Raw genomic sequence first — 19,435 nt, 5'->3', positions numbered from 1 at the left:
ACCCATTATTGCTTTGTAACCTATGCCCTATAATTAGTAGCTATAAATTGTGAGTTAAATACCTTGTAAGCCTATATATAGGCACTTATTAAGATGAATAAAACAAGTTGATAGAGCAAATTCTATTGCCTTTCTTTTCCCTTCTCTTTACAATTTCCCTCTAGTTTTATAACATTGAGTTCTTTGTTGGGGAGTCGTAAGAATTTGGAAATGGTGGAGCTGAGAAAGATTGGGTTGGCTTCAATTCTGTAAGGAACAGTGAAGGTACGATTTTGGGGAGAAAAAATTTCTTCGGCGTCACTCTCAACTCCTACAGACTTGGAGAATCTCTTTCCTTTTAATTTCAAATTTAATTGAGTTATTTATTGGGGAACTTTGAAAATTTTGGAATTGGTGTAACAGAGAGTGATTGGCTCAGCTTCGGTTCTGTCTAGGAATAGTGAAGGTTCGGTGTCGGGAAGAAAAAATTTCCAGCGTCTCTCTCCTCCAGATCTGAGAAGTGTCTCTCCTCATTGAATCATTCCATTATGACAAAGTATTATCCTTTTCCATCTTCAGTTTGAATATATTAGAAAAAAAGAGAGAGAAAGAAATCAATATATGGTGTATGGGTGATGGAGTGACAGAGAGGAATGGAGAGAGAGAGGCCGGAAATAGAAGAAGAATGAACAAAGTTGCATAGTTTTTAGGGTTGAGATATGCTGTCCCCAAATTGTGTGTCCCCTCATGTACCTCTTGTGACATCTGTTCCAATAGAAGAAAATATATTTGTATACGAACTAGCTGCTTTCATGGCCAAACTAACCGAAATGGAACAACATAAAACAACAATTTCTGATGCTTCATGTGCTTTTCAGGGCTGATAAAGCGTCCTTTGTTGCAGCTGAGATTACAGCATCTGAGGCATTTGGCAAGTAATAATATTTTCCTGCAGAGAAAATCTTATAATGAGATTCTGTTACAGTCTTCACAGATGAAGAACAATAGGCGATATAATAAATTGGACAGAACCTTGAGCCACTCTGGCAATCTCCTTAGCAAACCCAGTTGAAACGAACTTATTTTCAGTGTCGATGATGAGGAGAGACATCCCTGATTTGTAGATTTTACCAGCAACCTCAAGAATCTCATCCTTCATTAAGAAGCACCAATAGAATTACCACAAGTGAATGCAATAGAGAAAAAACTGAGGGTGGAAATGCGCAACTACACTAGCACCTTATGTTTTGAGTGTCCGGAAAATATATGGCTCTCAGTGTTTATCATTAGAAAGATGATATCTGATAATTCAAAAGCAATTTGTATATTACCCTTTCCTTCAGATATTAAATTATTAATGTAATTTTTTGGAAAAGTCTCATGCAATCTCAGATCAGGTTGCTCAATTCTGATAGTGAGGCTTGGCATAGACCATCATCTCATTAAGGCCGTGGGCTGTGAGGTCCAGGCTTGCTACAATTAATATGCCAACCAAAGCGCTTAGGATTTACCTTCAACTCCTGCGACGACGGTCTTGGAGCATCATTAGCAGCAGCAGCTTCAGGGTCAGTGGATCTTTTTAGTGATATATTGGCTCTACCATCCGTTATTGCAACAATCATGATACGTCCAACATCACCACTCTTCTCTGCATTTATTCCAACCCTAACAGCCTAAGAAGTTTAAATTTCAGCATATAGTCAGTTATGTGGGGGTGGAGATGCTAGTACTCAAAAGGGAATTTACATACCGTGGTCAGACCATGGGCAAGGGGAGAACCTCCACCACATGGAAGTCTCTCAAGACGTCTTCTTGCCATTGAAATTGATCTAGAAGGAGGCAGAAGAACTTCTGCAGAATCTCCACGGAAAGGAATGATAGAAACCTAAAGGACATTACCAGTTAACACATTACAAGGTAATTATCGGGATAGACATAGTAACAAATATCTTATTATGTTTGCTTTCATGGTTTTCTGATCAGAAGCACACATAGAATACCTATATAAAAATCTCCTTCAGACTAAACTTATGGTAATCGCATCTTTTAAATTAAGGACGAAAGTTTTTGTACCTGATCTCTGCTTGTATAACTTTCTGCTAGTAACTTGAGTGCTGCACCTTTTGCATTCTGCATTCTATTCAATGCCATGCTTCCACTTGCATCAACAACAAATATAACCTGCCATGAAGTAATATGAAAAGTGTTTCACTATGCTAAGTATTTGCATGAGGAACTTTTTGACCAACAATACTTGAATAATTTAAGATGACATCAAAAAGGGTAAACTATTTGGTCAAAATTTCTCCACAGCTGATTATCAAATTTTATGGATTTCATGCAGTATGGGAACCTATGCCAAAACTGAGGCTCAAAAAATCTTATACGAAAAATATTGAGAGCAATTTTCCATCATAAGCCATTCATTACACCCAGACACACAAGTACATATATTATATGCATATATTATATACATATACTAAAAGCGCAAGGACAAGTGCAAGTAATTAAAGTATGGTATCAATATACCAGTGCTCCTGCTTTTCGTGCCATTCTCTTCGCTCTCATATCAGTTTTTTCCACAAACACTTTCCTACCACTTTGAGTGTTCTTTTCCCTACGCAACTTTTGATACGGTGCAGCAGCTCTAAGGGTCGCATCAACAGCTAATCTCCTTATAGGGCCCTGTTAAAGACAAAGCTTGTTCAGAAAAGATGAATTGTCAATAAAAATTTTCAAAGCAAACATTTCTAAAATTTCTGAAACTCGAAGATGGGAGTAGTAACCTTTGGAAGCATTGGCTTAATATATCGACCTCTATCTTCTGAAAATATAACATTCTTTGCTCTCCCAGCCTTCCCTCTGCGTCTCTGCGCTTGTTGTGCAAAAAAAAGAAGCTTCTCATCCACCAAACCCCCTTCTGCATCAAAGATAAACTCTTCAGGAATTTGGGGCTCTTGTTCATTCTCTTCATCATTTTCTTCATCATTTTCATCCTGGTTACATAAGGAAGTTTGCATAAAAGTTAAACCTGTGTTTCCCTGTTAAATCTTGTAGAAAAATATTAAAGCCAAAAACTGAATTGAAAAAACACCACAATTATTACTTGATTTATAGCAATAGTCACTTAGAAACAAAAGAAGCCCTCTGCACTGATCTGTACGTGAAGTTTAAACTTTATTCAATGTTAACAAACCTCTTGTTCTTCCTCCTCATTTTGCTCTTCCCCGGATTCTTCATTTTGTGGAGGAGGTGGTGGAGGTGGAGGCTGTTGATTTTGCTGTTCTGGTGGGTTCTCAGTGATGATTGAACGAGGAAGAATGACCAGTTCTACCTGCATTAGGTACTCTCATAATGAAAATTTGTTGTATATGCTCGCCAATTGAAAAAGTAATGATGTGAATGCTGATAGGCAAAACTATTAAGATGCAAAGTGCAAAAGTTATTTCATTACTCAGGTGAGCCGCTAATTCATGAAATATGATGAACAAATTGAGTTCCATAAACTAGATGCCTCAGGCCCTGCTTGCCAATTTCAATGAAGGCTTTTAAAGATAAGTATATGCCTCATTTTCTTTTCTAAAGATAAGACAAATTGAGTTACATAAACTAGCGCATTTGCTTCCTATGCAGAAGAAATGTACATAACCTTTCAGAAGTACACTTAACAACACTTTTATTCTTTTTTGATAAGACAGAAAGAAGTATACTTAACAGCTTTTTTCAGGTCGTCAACATTAACTTTTTCTCGTCCTTCTAGAGCAGCTAAGGATTTTGCAACACGAGCAGAATATAGCTCAGCTCTATGCCCCTGATATTCCCAATGAAACTTTGAAGGTTAATTTCTGGTCCAGTTACAGCAAACAAGTAACATGTTAAAATCAGAAGCATAAGAAAAGGACAAATGTTAAGAGATGGTCAAGTTAAGATATATGAATAGAAATTTCCTGGACTCCACATCAATAAGATGACACGCTGAATTAGAGTAGGTAAAATAAAAAGGATGGTCCCCTAGGCTCTTGCCAATATGAGGTCAGGGGATGGAAACATGTAAGCCGCTACACCTGTTTTCAAGAGATTGTTTATCTGGCTTGGCATGAGTCATGACCACCATGGTTACAGATCTCGCATGTTTTATTTACATTGTGTTTTCTAAAAATCATGGAAACCAAGCTCTATTTCCGTTGTGTTTTCTAAGTTGTAAAAATAAGCATTGGCTATTCAATTTACCCTCAACTGTCACAGATCTCGCATGTTTTATTTACATTATGTTTGGCAATATAAATTATAAACATAAAATTACATTTTACTCATAGGCGTTACAGATCTCACATGTTGCCCTAGTATTTTAAATTTTTATCACTGCAACAATGATCAGCAATATTTTAAGTTCGCCCCCACCCAATCCTGGGCCTGACAAGTGTTCTTGAATAATAAATATGGGCACAGATATGTCATTGATAAGGACCTTCAAAAACCATTAATGTGAAAAAGGCACATTAATTTGGTGATCAAAGTTAACTGCGCCCAATTATAGAATATGTGAAACAGAAAATTCCACTTAACCATCCATTTTACTCCTTTCAAACTGGCATTTAACGTCCATGGCAAACCCCCATGCATAAAAACTACAGCATTCTTTCTGTTTTGGGCTGCATTCAACTACTGAAGATAGCATGCCAAAATAAAAGTCGGGAGATTATGCAACAATAGGTAAAGAAATTAAAATTCATATGAAAACTCTATCTTATAAAAGTCTGATGATCCTGATCTATATTTCAAAAGCTCTGAAGGGGTAACGGAGGGCATTTGCATAAATGTACTTTTCTATATATTGGCATTATGGGTCAAATAGAAATTGTCAGAACTCTGGTAATGGGTTTCAACCATATTTTTATGGATGAAGAGAGGCGTCTTGCAGGTGGTACGTAATGCATCATCACTCAGATTTAGGAATCCCATGTGGTGTGAATCACGCTTCACTAAAGCATAGCCAATGCTAAAGGTTAATGCGGTCCCAGGTAGTTTAGGTTCCAGGTAAGCAATGAGAGGGAGGGAAAGCATTAATCTTCAATTCAGTTGGCAGCTCAAGCTAGGTGGCAATGCAATGGTAGAACAATCCATGGCTTCACCTAATATTGAACCAAAAGGAAAGAAGAATTCATGCAAAACCTGTCGTATCTTAATAATGAGTTTCACAGTATAAACCTGGCAACCACCTCGAAGAGCTTCCAAAACCAGGTACTTTAATTGTTCTCTGCTTATAATGACATCCTTTAGATACTCTCTTGCCAAAATGATCTGCAACATGTAAATTTTATGGAAATGAATCAAACAAATTTCATCTTCTAACATCACGAAGTTTTGTAAGAACAAAGTATCATATATACGATGATATTCAACAAAACAAATCTATTGCCCACAAGTTACGGGTACACATGCCTCTGTATGACTATATCAATAATCTTTCAAGATATTTTAAGAGTGAAGTTGGTACTCTAGTTTCATCAAACATATTTTTTTGACTCTTTGTTTCATATCATCCTTAAGGATACTCATCATAGCAGACTTGTCTGGAGCCTTTTAAAAAGTGCAGCCCTATCTTTAAGAAAACTTAGTACTGCTGATGCTAAGGAAAAACGCGGAAGACAAACAAATATGTAAATAAGGAAAGGATAGTATACTGTTGTTCTTCTTTTTCTTGTATATTTACAACATAATACTATACATTAATTTTCAGTCACCTACCACCATCTGTGTGATACTGAATTTAATACTAGAAATATCTATTACAATCTAAAAAAATATGAAATGAAGACTAATAATGACACGGAAACAATATATCATTAAGATCTAAAGACCAACATTAAAAGAAAGATGCACAGACCATTCTTTCTTTATAAATAAAATGCATTAGATCCTTATTTTTTCTAATAAATAAAATCCTCAAGATTCTCCCTCTCCAGCCACTCCATCATGATAATAACAATCTAGCGTGCAAACAAATTGCTAATTTTTTTTCCTGCCTGTGTACCTGAGTTTTTACATATTCTGTTTCTTCTTGAACCATTTTAAAGACTTCAGAACTATGTTCCTGAAATTGTGTTGCAATACCCACAGCTGCAACACGGTCATCAAAACTCATGTCAAGATCTGCACTGCAAAAGAAGGGTGCGCCATTAGTAGAACAGAATGAGAAGGCTTAAAAATTAGATAACTTGTTCCATTAGGTAAATACAAGTATCTGTACCTCAAATTAATTGCAATACGATCTAGTAAGTGTTCACGGACAGCACCCTCTTCCGGATTGTAAGTAGCAATCAAGAGAGGCTTGCATGGATGTCTAAAGCTGATTCCCTCTCTTTCCACAATATTAACTCCTTCAGTTAATACGTTAAGAAGCAAATTACTAATACCCTCATCCAAAAGATTAATTTCATCAACGTATAATACACCTCGATGAGCTTCAGCAAGAAGGCCTGGCTGGAAAACAGTGGTTCCTGTTTTCACAGACTCCTCGACATCAACAGACCCAATGAGTCTGTCCTCTGTGACTCCAAGTGGAATCTACAACGTGAAAGTAGCGTGTTTACATGAAAATAATACGAATATGAAAAGATCTTTCCATGACAAGTACCTGAACAAAAGGAGACCTGACAATCTGAGTCTTGATATTACCAGCAGAATCATACTCCATGCAGTCGGGTAAAATATCTTCCCACCTTTAAGAATTACAACCAAACCATTATCATTAAAAGAGATTAGTGCACAAGATCGACTGGAGAAAGTGCAAACAGAACATCTGATCAAAACTTATTGTATGAGATTTTCTAGGCCATTAAAAGATGAGTAAATATTTAAGCTTCAAACCAACAGCCACTCCCCACTATTTCCATCAATTGCGCATGGTTCTGACTGAAATAGGATCCATACAGAAAAGCATGGTTCTTTATTTTTTTTAAATTGATATATGGGTCATTATGATGACATTATGACAAGAAATGGATTAAAGTGATCTTAGCAAGCTGTAAATCTGTTCCATTGATGCGTCCCTTGCTCAAGTCACATCAATTGAGTAAACCATTCCAAAAAAGAAAAAAGAGTTCCATAACTTGTCATGTGCCAAAAAGGTTACAGACTATATTAGCTAAAATTCGTTTTTGTTTTAGTGAAGAAAAGCAAGTGAATCATGTCATCAACACAGAGTGTACATCCCTAATTACCCCTCTATCTATGCTGATCGCAAAATAACCTGTAAGCATTCAGTATCCTTACTCTTCGGGACAGGCTGGATCAGCATTTGCCATTGAACCAACGACTACTTCAATGGGTGGCAAAATTGCGTGCAATCCACGTGCCATTACTGTCTTGGCTGTTCCACGCTTTCCAGAGATAGCAATTCCTCCAATTTCCCGGTCTATAGCCCCAAGCAACAGAGCAGTTTTAATAGCATCCTATAAAATAACAAGTATTCAAAATAATGCACATATATGGAAATTTCACTAATTAACCAACAGTATAAGTTGGCAGTCATCCTAGATTTAATATGTATTAAAACCTGGAAAAAAAAAAAAAAAATTTGTATCCAGCCAGCTGGCTTGAAATAGAACAAAAACAAAATTAGAAATTCAAAGGACTCCAGACCTAGGACATTATTTCTCCATGCACGCCTAACTAGCCTTATACTGAAAATCTGGACACAACTAAGTTCATCTAATACTAAAAAGAATAATAACAAATGGATAATGAAAATATCTAACATCAACCAATCTAAAGATGTAGAGAGTTGCAACTCGACATGAATGCACAACACCTAAACTATCCCATTTAGTTTTTGGTTAATGTCCTAAGCTATGGAAGCACCGTTTGCATTCGCTTGTTTTCAGAGCTTTCGTTAAACCTTTTAGCAATCCAGTGAAACCATCTTACTCAAGAATGTATCTTTCTTATAAGCTTACAAATTTGATAGGACACTGAGCCTCCAAAACAATACATCATTGGTATACGGATATTAAAGAAGTCAAATATAGCATGATATAAAAAATGTCAACACCTAAGCATTTGTCAACATTTTACCTCCTTAAATAAGTGATATTTGAATAACAAAAAATCACATAGTAACAGTTTAAGAATTAATATCCAATTCATAGAAAATTCAGCTCCAAAATTAGTCCTGATAAAATGCATGCCAAATATATCGCCTCCAACCAAAAAAAGAGGGTCAAATCTATGAGAAAACGATCCCAACATCAATTTACCCAAATGACACACCAACCCATACCACACTCACAAATAAACGAAAAATTAAACTTCGAAGACAGAATTTCTTCAAAAAAAATTCCAAAAGCTAAACCCACTTGAGTAAAACCAGAACGCATAAACACCCACGCCATATTTCACCAGCAAAATACAGAATCAAAAAGCCAAAGCACCATTTTTCGAATGAAAGAGAGACGGAATTTTACCTGGCCAACAACAGCAGCTAAAGGAAAGTACTGCCTTCCATAGGAAATGGAGTCCAAGTTCTTTTCTTGAGTAACTAAGGCGCCATTTCCAGACTCGATAGTGGCAGTTGCAGAAGCAGTAACGCGAATGCGAATGCGACGGTTGTCAAAGCGTTTTGCATTGAAAGAAGAAGGAGAAGGAGAAGGAGAAGAAGGAGAGAGAAGAAGAGGGTGTTGTAGTCTGAAAATGGGAAGAAGGGAAGAAGATTGGAGGTGTGAGAATGGTGAAGCTGTGGGTGAGAAAGCCATTGAAAGAAGGAAGGAGGAGGGGGTGAGTGAAAGGGAGGAAGCTGATGAGCAAGTATTTTGCTTTCTCTTCTTATCTATACATAATCTATGATAATTTTGGGCGTTTGTTGGATTGGATGGAATTTGGTTTGATTTTTGGATTTTATACATATACATATGACAGGAGGTGTGACTGCGAGTGAGTAGCTCAACCGCAATGGCGCGCGTGATGATGTTGTGGCTTTGTCCTCATTTGGTAGCGGGTAGTATTAACCGTCAACAGACTTGAAGTTGAAGCCACACCTGGAAAAAACAAAAAGTTGAAGCCACACTGGTCATGACACGATTCAATTTATCGAACACCGACGTACCGAAGCCATTGTTCCAAAAAGAATGTTGCTCTTAGGCCATCTCCAATTCTACAGGACTCAAATCCAAAATTTCACCCTTCAAAATAGAATTATTCATATATTTTTAAGACTCAAACTTATTTTTCCTCTAACCTTGCGGACTCATAATTCGAGTCCGCAACTTTTTTAAATTGTTAAAGAATGATATAATCTTATTATGTTTTTGTAGTTAATTTTTTTTATAGTTAATTTTTGCATATTACTCCGTGATTTATTTTTTAGAACATTTTGATGTAAAAACTTTGAAATTTCACAAACATAATTTTATTAACAAATTGATGGGTATTTATAGAGTTTAAGATATGTTTTGAGGTTGCATCCAACTTAGAATAACCTATTCCCCCCGGATTTGGCTCATTCTCCCGCCAGGTGTCGGACACGCACAGGGTTTGGCTCAGATTCCAAAGTGGAATTTGGGTCGGGTCTTGTCAACTTGGTATGAGAGCATTAGGTTTAAATTCCTGTAGACTTCGCACTTAGTGTGCATTCCTATTTTGATAAATTCATGTTTCTTTTGATAGAATCATGGGCCCTAAGCGTGGTGGTACTCGTAGAGGGACCCGTCAGTCGTCCCGACTTCGAGGACAGGATCCCCGTCTTGAGCGGAGAATGAGCCAAATCCGGGGCCAACATCAGAACAGGTTGAACAGTCTTATGTTGGAGGTCAGACAGGGGCCATACCGGCGATAGTTGCTCCACTAATGGACCCTAACTTTCAGCATACCCTAGAGTTGTTAACTCAGGCCTTGTCTCGGACTAGACATACCAGAGATGTATCCCTTACATATGCGGACCAGGCAAGGAGGATAGGGGTCGTGGAATTTAATGGTGATGGTGACCCTGCCATGGCTGAGGAATGGATATAAAAAATGAAAAAAATCATGGATGTGATGGATGTTCCACAGGAGCGTAGAGTAGTTTTGGCCACCTTCTTCCTTTCTAGAAATACTAGTGGAAATCAATCAGAAGATGGTACCAGGACCCATCAACCATTACATGGCAAGTTTTTCGTACAACATTTGATGAGCAATTCTATCCTTTGGCTTACCAAAACATGAAGATGAAGGAATTTCTTCAGCTTGAACAGGGTAGTATGATTGTGTTGGAGTATGAAAAAAAATTCGACGAACTGTCCAAGTATTGTGCACCACTTGTGGTAGATGAGAGAAAGAAGTGTCAGCTGTTCACCAAAGGATTCAAGGCATCCATCCATGACATCATAGTGGGACAGCGTCTGGCTAACTTTGGAGATTTGGTGATGTCTGCCTCATTGATTGAGAGCAGTCAGATGATGGTCCGAGGACGAGGTGATTTTCGTAGACGTCAGTATGATATGGGTGGTCCCAGTCAGGGGTCATCCAAGAGGGGTAGCTACAGTTCCGGATCATAGCCGTAGTTATGGAGGTTTTCAAGCTGAAGTCAGTTCCAAGGGAGGGTCTAATTAGAGTGGTGGTTCAGGATCTCGTTCTGGAGGTGGCACAGCTAGAGGCTCAAGGAGACAGCTGCAACCAGTTTTTAGTGGGAGGAATCGCCCCCAGTGTGCCTTATGCGGAAGGTATCATACTGGGCCTTGTCAGTAGGGCGCCTTTGGGTGCTATCATTATGGTCAGTTAGGGCATTTTTGGAGGGAGTGCCTGATGCTTCTGCAGGGTAGAGAAATTACAGCTGGGCCAACCCAGGGGACTGGTGAACAGACAACAGAGCAAGGTACAGAGTACATCACAGGTTGTGGGGGCCTCGTCTAGTAGTGGGGGCCAGACCAGTATGGCTAGCAAAGGTGGCAGTCTGCAGAGGGGACGTGGTTCACATTCCAAAGCTACTGGCAAGGTATACAACATGTCTCAGCATGAGGCACATGCGTCACCTGATGTGATCATAAGTATGTTACTAGTTTTTGGGATTCCTGCAAGAGTTTTGATTGACCCCAGGGCTACACATTCTTTTGTCACACATAATGCGAATGTGAGACCCACAGCTCTACGGGATGAGCTTGCTATTTCTGTACCCACAGGAGATGTCTTTATAGTTGGTATGGTGTACAAGGGTAGCATGGTTTTAGTAGGGGATGTAATTCTGGAGGCGGACCTAATTCTTCAGGATATGGTGGATTTAGATGTTATTCTGGGCATGGATTGGTTGGCCAAGAACCATGCCTCAGTGGACTGTTTCCGGAAGGAGGCCGTACTCCGTAGTCTCGGACGACCTGAGGTGACTTTTTATGGTGAGCGCAGAGTTCTTCCATCTTGCCTCATTTCCGCTATGACAATGAGACAGTTGCTCAAAAAAGGATGTTCAGGATACTTGGCTCACGTAATTGACACACGGGATAATGGGTTGAGGTTGAAGGATATTTCGGTGGTACGGGAATTTCTGGATGTATTTCTAGAGGATCTTACTGGATTACCTCCTTAGCAGGAGATTGAGTTTATTATTGAGCTCGTTCCAGGAACGAACCCTATTTCTCAAGTGTCGTATAGAATGGCACTGGCTGAATTGAGGGAATTGAAGACTCAGCTGCAAGAGTTGGTGGACAAAAGTTTTATTCGACCCAGTTTCTCACCTTGGGATGCATCAGTTTTATTCGTGAAGAAGAAGTATGGCACCAATATCCATGTGGAACCATAGACAGTTGAACAAGGTTACATTGACTATAGACAGTTGAACAAGGTTACAGTGCGGAACCAATATCCGTTAACTCGTATTTACGACTTTTTTGACCAGTTGAAGGTTGCTAAAGTATTCTCTAAGATTGATTTGAGGTCAGGATATCATCAGTTGTGGATCAGAGAAGAGGATGTGCCTAAGACAACTTTCCGGACGAGGTATGGACACTATGAGTTTTTGGTGATGCCTTTTGAGCTGACTAATGCGCCAGCTGTGGATCTCATGAACAGAGTGTTCCGACGTTACTTGGATCGCTTTGTGATTGTATTCATAAACGACATTTTTGTCTACTCAAAAAGTCAAAAGGTGCATATGAAGCACTTGGAAATTGTGCTGAGGATTTTAAGGAGGAGACAAATGTATGCAATGTTCAGCAAGTGTCAATTTTGGTTGGACCTAGTGAGTTTCTTGGGGCACGTGATCTCTGCAGAAGGTATTTATGTGGATCCCTAGAAAGTAGAGGCAGTAGTGAATTGGCTACAACCATCTAATGTCACTGAGGCACGGAGTTTTCTTGGGTAAGCTGGGTACTATCGTCGCTTCGTGGAAGGTTTCTCTACCATAGTGTGAGAGTCCGTTTTTCTTAAATAATGATTAAACAAAAATAATTGTTTTATATATATATAGTTTTACATAATAAATATTTATCTGATTCTATTACATATACCCTATTCTATTATGTATATGTGTATTACTTATATATATATATATATATATATATATATATATATATAATAGTTGTAAGTGAGAGTGGAGTGTGAGTGTCCTGCTTGCTTTCATTGAACTAAGATTTCTGTAAGTTCTTACTTTGTTTTCAAAGCTTCCACAGTTAATAATATTTTCAATTAATATTATTTCCTGTGTTTATTTCATAGTCCTTCAAATTCTAATTTATGTTAATTCAATTATTTTCATTAATTTATATTCTCATTTTAATTAAATTCAGTGCTCTCATAATTTTTTATTTGTATAACTTATTCACCTACGTTAATTTTCTTTTGAGTTTATGATTAATTTATTAGTTTCAATTTGCATCCATTCAATAATTTATTTTATTCATTATTTCTCTATTTTTTATTTGTTAGTTGCCCAAGTCATCTACCAAGTCAATTATTTAGTCATCCTCTCTATCATCTTCCGTAGCTAACTAGTTCCCTTCTTCTTCCAAGTCTTCACTCCATTAAATACACATGCAAAGTTTTCATACACATGCAAAGTCTTCAAATTATTAGTCTTCCACTTATTAAATATACAAACCAACTCTCTTAAGGTCAAGCTTCCATTTCTAACTAGTTAAAAATCCTTTTTAATCTAGTTCTTCTAGATTATAGGTTCTAGTCCCCTTCTGGTATCAGAGCCATAAGAGTTGAAAGAGTTGAGTCTAAGTCTGCTACTCATATCGCCCAAGTGGCTGATTTAAGCTTTCTGAGTTAGCAAGTCTCCCAAGTTTCTTTTATTTTAGTAAGCCTCCAAAGTTTCTTCTAAGCCTATTCTTAGTTATCTAGTTCCTTAGGTTCTATCTCTCAAAAGTCCGTAAGGTGAGACCTTTTTACCAAACAGTAAGTCCCAAGTAGACGCATGAGCGGTTAGGCACGAGAAGGTGAGAGAGAGAAAACCCATAGGTTCTTAGGTACCTTAGAGTCAATCTTAGGAGTTACCCAAGAGTCTTTCTATTTTGGAAGTCATGTAAGAGTCTTTCTAATTTAGTTAATTTAAATTTTCCACGTAAGCAAAATGAGTCGTTTATTTAGAACCAATTCAATTAATTCTTCTAGTTCAAGTACCAGTCTAAGCCAAGTACCAGATATAATTAATGAAGAACAATTAGAATTTGAGTCTTCTAGTTCAGAATTACATTGTAATGATTGGAATATTCCCAAAGTCTCTAGCAAAGAAATTTATAAGCAAAAATGGTCAATCAATGCATTCAAGACTACTACGCATGTTAAAACAGTAGAACAAGTCTATGCCTTAGGAAAAGAACATGAAACATGTCAGTTACTTAATTTAGATGCAATTAAAAACCATAGAAAAGAAGGTAATAATTTTTTACATATAGGTCTAGTTCAAGTTGCAGTTAAGCCCTTAACTAAATTAGGTTTAAAAGCCGCAATTTTATTAAGTCTAAGAGATGCCAGATTTAATGATTACCAAGAAGGAGTCTTAGGAATTATTGAGTCAAGTCTATGCCATGGTCCAGTTCATTTTGATTGTTATCCAGATTTTACAGTAAGCCTTAGTGATCCTCATATTTTAAAAGTTTTAACTTTAAATATTAAAACTCATGGTTATAATGTTTTACCAGGTACCCAGCCTTTAGCTTTAATTTATAGAATTTATTATAAAGTCACAGGTACTAATATGAATTTCCAAGCCTTAAGCAAAAGCCCGAAGAACCAAACACTTTTAATTCAAAGTCATACGTCTTGTGCAAATATCAAAGTTCCTCAAATGATTAGATGGTCAGATGTTAGTTTACCTAAAGATTGGTTTTTAACCACAGAATGCCCCCCTAAGCCAATCCAACGTAGTTTAAATGATTTAGATTATATTCAGCCTTATTTAGATGGTACGGTTAAAATCAGTTTTGACAGGCCAGTTAAATCCACAGTTCAATTAGAACAGTTACCTACGCCTAGTCAATCGTTTAAGTTTCCTGCTAGACATTCATCCGCAGAGTCATCTTCAATTACAGAAAGAGATTTAGAAGCCGACAAAGCTTTAATAGATTTTAAAATTAATGAATTAAGAAAGGCCAAGCAAGTAGTTCAACCAAGCTACAAAGCCCCTACTGCTCCTCCTGAGCCAATACAGCCTACGTCACCTACTAGGTCAGATGCCCAAGATTCTACTTTTGATGTTTATAATTGTGATGCCCAATTAAGAGTCCTTAATAAGCCATTTAAAATTCATTGGTCAAAATTAGATGCCCATTTCCAAGCCCCTGAAAATGCCGAAAGAAAAGCCAAGTATCATGATTTTTTCCCCCAAGCTCAAAGAAAAGAAATTTTCAATGAGTGGAAAGAATATCTCAAAGCCACTAGGTCCGAGTCACCTTATCTTGATTTTGTAGAAGCCAAATATCTAAGTCAAAAGTTAGTTACTCTAACCCAGGAAAAATGGGAAAAAGCCGATGCCTCCAAAGTCGTCAGTACGCACCCCCCAGTTGAAACCATAGTAATTAATCATAGGAATGCCAAAATTATTGCAAGTCCATACAAAGTTGCTGAGTCAAAAGATGAACCAGTCAAAAAGGTCATAGAACAAAATAATTATGCCAACACAAGCCTAATAGTAATAGGTAAACAATTAGATAAGATAGAAACAAAAGTTGATAAGTTAATTCCACAGGAAGTTGCCCTTAAACCAAAGAAAGAAAAGCCTTTAATTCACTTTAACCTAAAGCCTGAGTCTGCACTTAAAGTCAGTCCAACAATGCGTAAAATAGAGGAAATGTTTCAGGAATTAACCCCAGTTAAACCTAAGCCAAACAAGGATAAAGACAAAGGTAAAGATGAAGAAACTTCAATTAAAGTTTTAAGTTTTGATGTCAATTCCGATAGTGAGTCAATTATGTCTTTAGAATCAAGCCAAAGTCTAGAGTCTGAAACTAGTAATATTTCTAAAATAGAAAAAGCCTTTAGCAATCTCCAAGTTAACCAAGATGCCCAGAGTCTTAAAGTCAGTCGTTTAACAGGCAAAGTTAATCCTACAAGTCTTACCAAGAATTGGTATCCTAAGCCTACGCCTCCAGATGTCCAGTTTGAAGAAAGAACCCAAAGCCAATTTTCAGTGTCTTCCGATAAGCTTTATGAATGGAATATAGATGGTTTATCCGAACAGGAAATACTTAATAAGTTACAACATATGTCTATGGTAGCCAATAGTTATGCCACTAATCATCAGTTAAGACAGTCAGAAATAGTTTCCCTTTTAGAAACAGGTTTTACAGGAACACTTCGTTTCTGGTGGGATAAACATCTCACAGAAGCCGCCAAGCTTACAATAATTCATGCCTTTAAAACAGATGAAAATAATTACCCTATTTTAGATGAAAGAGTAGGAACAAGCATAGAAGACGGAGTCAACGTCCTTTTATATACCATAATTGAGCATTTCATAGGTACGCCCAGTAGTACAACAGCTAGAATTCATGATCAGTTAAGTAATTTAAGATGCCCTAAGCTAAGCGATTTTAGATGGTATAAAGATGTTTTTATTTCTAGAGTCATGCTTAGAGATGACAGTAATCAAGCCTTTTGGAAAGAAAAGTTTATTAATGGTCTCCCCAATTTATTTGCCCATAAAATTAGAACAGTCCTAAGCAATGAATCAGGTCAAATTAATTATGATGAGTTAACTTACGGTAATATAATCAGTACAATTAATCAAGTCGGTATGAAAATGTGTGTAGATTTAAAAATAGGAAAATCAATCCAAGCCGATAGTAAAAATGCTAAGTATGAATTAGGTAATTTTTGTGAGCAATATGGTCTAGCACCGGTCCCGCCGTCTAGACAAGTCAAAAGAGGCCATGATAGACGCTTTAGTAAAAGACGCCATTATTCTCGCAAAAGAAATTCTTTCAGTGATAATGATAAGTTTTATAGTAAAAGAAAGTTTACCCCTAGGAAAAACAGATGGTCAAAAGGTTATTCAAAAGGTTTTAGGAAAAACCCCCGACAAAGTAAGAAGAATTACTTTAAGAAAAGCACAAATAAAAGCAAAGTTAGATGTTACAAATGCAAAAAGCAAGGTCATTATGCTAATGAGTGCAAAGTTAAAGAGGCAATTAAACAATTAAAGTTAGCATCCGAGGAAGAAGCTAAGTTAATTAAAGTCTTAGAGTTAGCCAATACTGAGTCAGATCCTATGCCTACAAACAGTTCACATACCTACAGTTCAGATAGTTCCCAGTCTAGTGAGCCAAAAGTTCAATTAGGATGCAAGGATAAATGTTGTAGAATTTTAAATAAATCAATTTGTGTTTTAACTAAGCAAGAGGAACAAGAAGAATTATTAATTGATTTAATTAGTAAAGTTCAGGATCCAGAGTTAAAGTCTGAATACCTAAAGAAACTTAGAAAAATCATAAGTCAAGAAGAGTCTAGTTCCCCTATGCCTCCTAAGATAAGTCTTAATGCCACTTTAGAAAGATTTAATAGAAAGAAGGAAGTCACCCTCCAGGATCTTCAGTCAGAGGTTAAACTAGTTAAAAAAAAAAATTTAGAGTTAAAACAAATAAGCCAAAGGTTAGAAACTGAGAATCATGCAATTCAACAGGATTTAATTAATTTATTAGAATCCAAAGCAGAAACTAGTAATCCATTTGGTAAGTCTAGTTCTGAGTCAGAACCTGAGTTGTCTGATAAGGAAGAAAAAGCCATTAATTTAATTAAGCAAATTAATTTTAGGAAATGGTATTCCAGAGTCAGTATTTTTATTAATGAATTTGAATTAAATACAATTGCTTTATTTGATTCAGGAGCCGATTTAAATTGTATTCAGGAAGGTCTAATTCCAACCCAGTTTTATAGGAAATCTAAAGAAGTTCTAGGCACAGCGTCCGGAAAAGCCCTTAAGTTAAAATATGAATTACCAAAAGCCCATGTATGCCAAAATAAAATATGCTTTAAGACATCCTTTGTCCTGATCCAGAATATCACGGATGAAGTCATTTTAGGTTTACCCTTTATCTCTTTACTTTACCCCTTTCAGGTAGAATATGATGGAGTCACTTCAAGCCAATTAGGAGAAAAAGTTAAATTTGAATTTTTAACTAAGCCAGAATTACATAGTCTTAAGTCATTACAGAAGTCAGCTATTTCTAAGTCAGTTAAGTTAATTCATAGTAAAAATAAGCAAGTTAACTTTCTTAAAGAAGAAATTAAGTTTAAAAGGGTAGAACAACAGTTAGCCGACAAGTCGCTTCAATTACAGATTAGTAAATTTGAAGATAAGTTAAAAAATGAAGTTTGTTCTGATATGCCCAATGCCTTTTGGCACCGTAAGCAACATGTCGTTTCTTTACCTTATGTCAAGTCATTTAGTGAAAAGAATATTCCTACCAAAGCCCGTCCAATTCAAATGAGCCAAGAGTTAATGGAATTATGCAAAGCCGAAGTCACGGATTTAGTTAACAAAGGAATAGTTAGGAAAAGTAAGTCACCATGGTCTTGTCCAGCTTTTTATGTTCAGAAAAATGCCGAGTTAGAAAGAGGAGCCCCATGACTAGTTATAAATTATAAGCCTCTTAATTCAGTTTTAGAATGGATTAGGTACCCAATCCCTAATAAAAGAGATTTAGTTAATAGATTAGGAAAAGCCGTTATCTTTAGTAAATTTGATATGAAAAGCGGTTTTTGGCAAATTCAAATTAAAGAATCAGATAGATATAAGACTGCATTTGTTACCCCTTTTGGTCATTATGAATGGAATGTTATGCCTTTTGGATTAAAAAATGCCCCTAGTGAATTCCAGAATATTATGAATGAAATCTTTAATGCTTACAGTCATTTTTCCATAGTATATATAGACGATGTTCTTATTTTCTCTGAGTCAATTGAGCAACATTGGAAGCATCTACATAAATTTCTTTAGATAGTCAAAACTAATGGTTTAGTTGTTTCAGCCAAGAAAATCAAGTTATTTCAGGTCAATGTCAGGTTTTTAGGTTTCAACATAAGCCAAAGTCAGATAAGCCCAATCAATCGAGTCATCCAGTTTGCTGATAAGTTTCCAGACCAAATTCTAGAAAAAAGTCAACTTCAAAGGTTTTTAGGATCTTTAAATTATGTTTCTGATTTTTATCAAAATCTAAGAAAATTATGTAAGCCCTGTTTGATCGTCTCCAGAGCAATCCTCCTGCCTGGACTCCAAGCCATACAGAAATAGTTAAGCAAATTAAGATTCATGTCAAATCTCTTCCATGCCTAGGTATTCCCTCAATTCATGCTTTTAAAATTGTTGAAACAGATGCCTCTGAAACAGGTTATGGTGGTATTTTAAAACAAAGAATAAGCCCTGAGTCTCTGTTGCATTCCTAAAAGGACACAATTTAATGTGCAAACAACCAATTAAAAATACCCGCAAGTGCACGAATCTATCGAAGTATAGATTGTATAAGTACGGGGTCGATCCCACGAAGAACTTGTCGGTTGTCTATAAGTTCTAATTCGAGTACAAAAAGAACACTTAACTAACACACCACAATGCACAAATGAAAATTTGAAACTAAAAAGAAATATAAAAGAAACAAACAAAACAAAACAAAAAAAGAATTGTGCTGTGAACAGTGACCAGCGACCGGTCGTTTGTTAAGAGCGACCGGTCGTTTTTTGTCTGGCGACCGGTCGTGAGGTAAAAGCGACCGGTCGTTTTAGTACAGAGTCGAAACTTCAGAATTGTGTGCTGAGCGACCGGTCGTGAGACACTAGCGACCGGTCGTTCTTGGGCAGAGTCGTTTTCTCTGTTTTTCCAGTTTCGACCTCTATCCAGTGTTTTGCCTATAACTTTCCAACCGTACGTCCAAAATTCACGTTCTTTATACGGTTGAATTCAGCACAGAAAATGGAAGAACACAGCGCGGACCAAAAGTCCAAAACAATTACGGAAACAAATAGAATTTAGTAACAAAGACACGTAACGTGT

At 36.8% G+C, this 19,435-nt stretch overlaps 1 protein-coding gene and 1 pseudogene across 1 annotated transcript; one reads left to right on the top strand and one right to left on the bottom strand.

Moving 5' to 3' along the window:
* Positions 1-654: 654 nt before the first annotated feature.
* Positions 655-8,859, bottom strand: ALB1 (ALBINA 1). Its single transcript, XM_021977254.2, has 15 exons — positions 8,445-8,859; positions 7,255-7,433; positions 6,617-6,701; positions 6,230-6,546; positions 6,014-6,137; positions 5,188-5,280; positions 3,695-3,790; positions 3,176-3,313; positions 2,766-2,975; positions 2,509-2,664; positions 2,053-2,160; positions 1,730-1,864; positions 1,491-1,652; positions 1,012-1,132; positions 655-928 (listed from the first exon to the last, which is right to left on the bottom strand). Exons 1-15 carry the CDS (start codon positions 8,730-8,732, stop codon positions 843-845), a joined length of 2,298 nt encoding a protein of 765 aa, XP_021832946.1. The 5' UTR covers positions 8,733-8,859; the 3' UTR covers positions 655-842.
* A 787-nt stretch (positions 8,860-9,646) lies between these two features.
* The window catches only part of LOC148294923 (uncharacterized), a 30,535-nt pseudogene continuing 20,746 nt past the window's right edge, over positions 9,647-19,435 (top strand).

This window comes from Prunus avium, chromosome 4, assembly GCF_965620075.1.
Source record: "Prunus avium chromosome 4, drPruAviu1.hap1.1, whole genome shotgun sequence".
NCBI lineage: Eukaryota > Viridiplantae > Streptophyta > Magnoliopsida > Rosales > Rosaceae > Prunus > Prunus avium.
The sequence above is the reverse complement of the archived record's forward strand: the minus strand, read 5'-3'. Positions and strand labels throughout refer to the sequence as shown.

Bases quoted from the DNA above. Each gene is read 5' to 3' on its own strand.
- ALB1 (XM_021977254.2), bottom strand. From the start codon at position 8,732: ATGGCTTTCTCACCCACAGCTTCACCATTCTCACACCTCCAATCTTCT. The intron at 2,976-3,175 runs GTTTGTTAACAT...TTATGTAACCAG, and splicing joins ATGAGGAGGAAGAACAAGAG to GATGAAAATGATGAAGAAAA. The intron at 2,161-2,508 runs GTATATTGATAC...ACTTCATGGCAG, and splicing joins CACGAAAAGCAGGAGCACTG to GTTATATTTGTTGTTGATGC.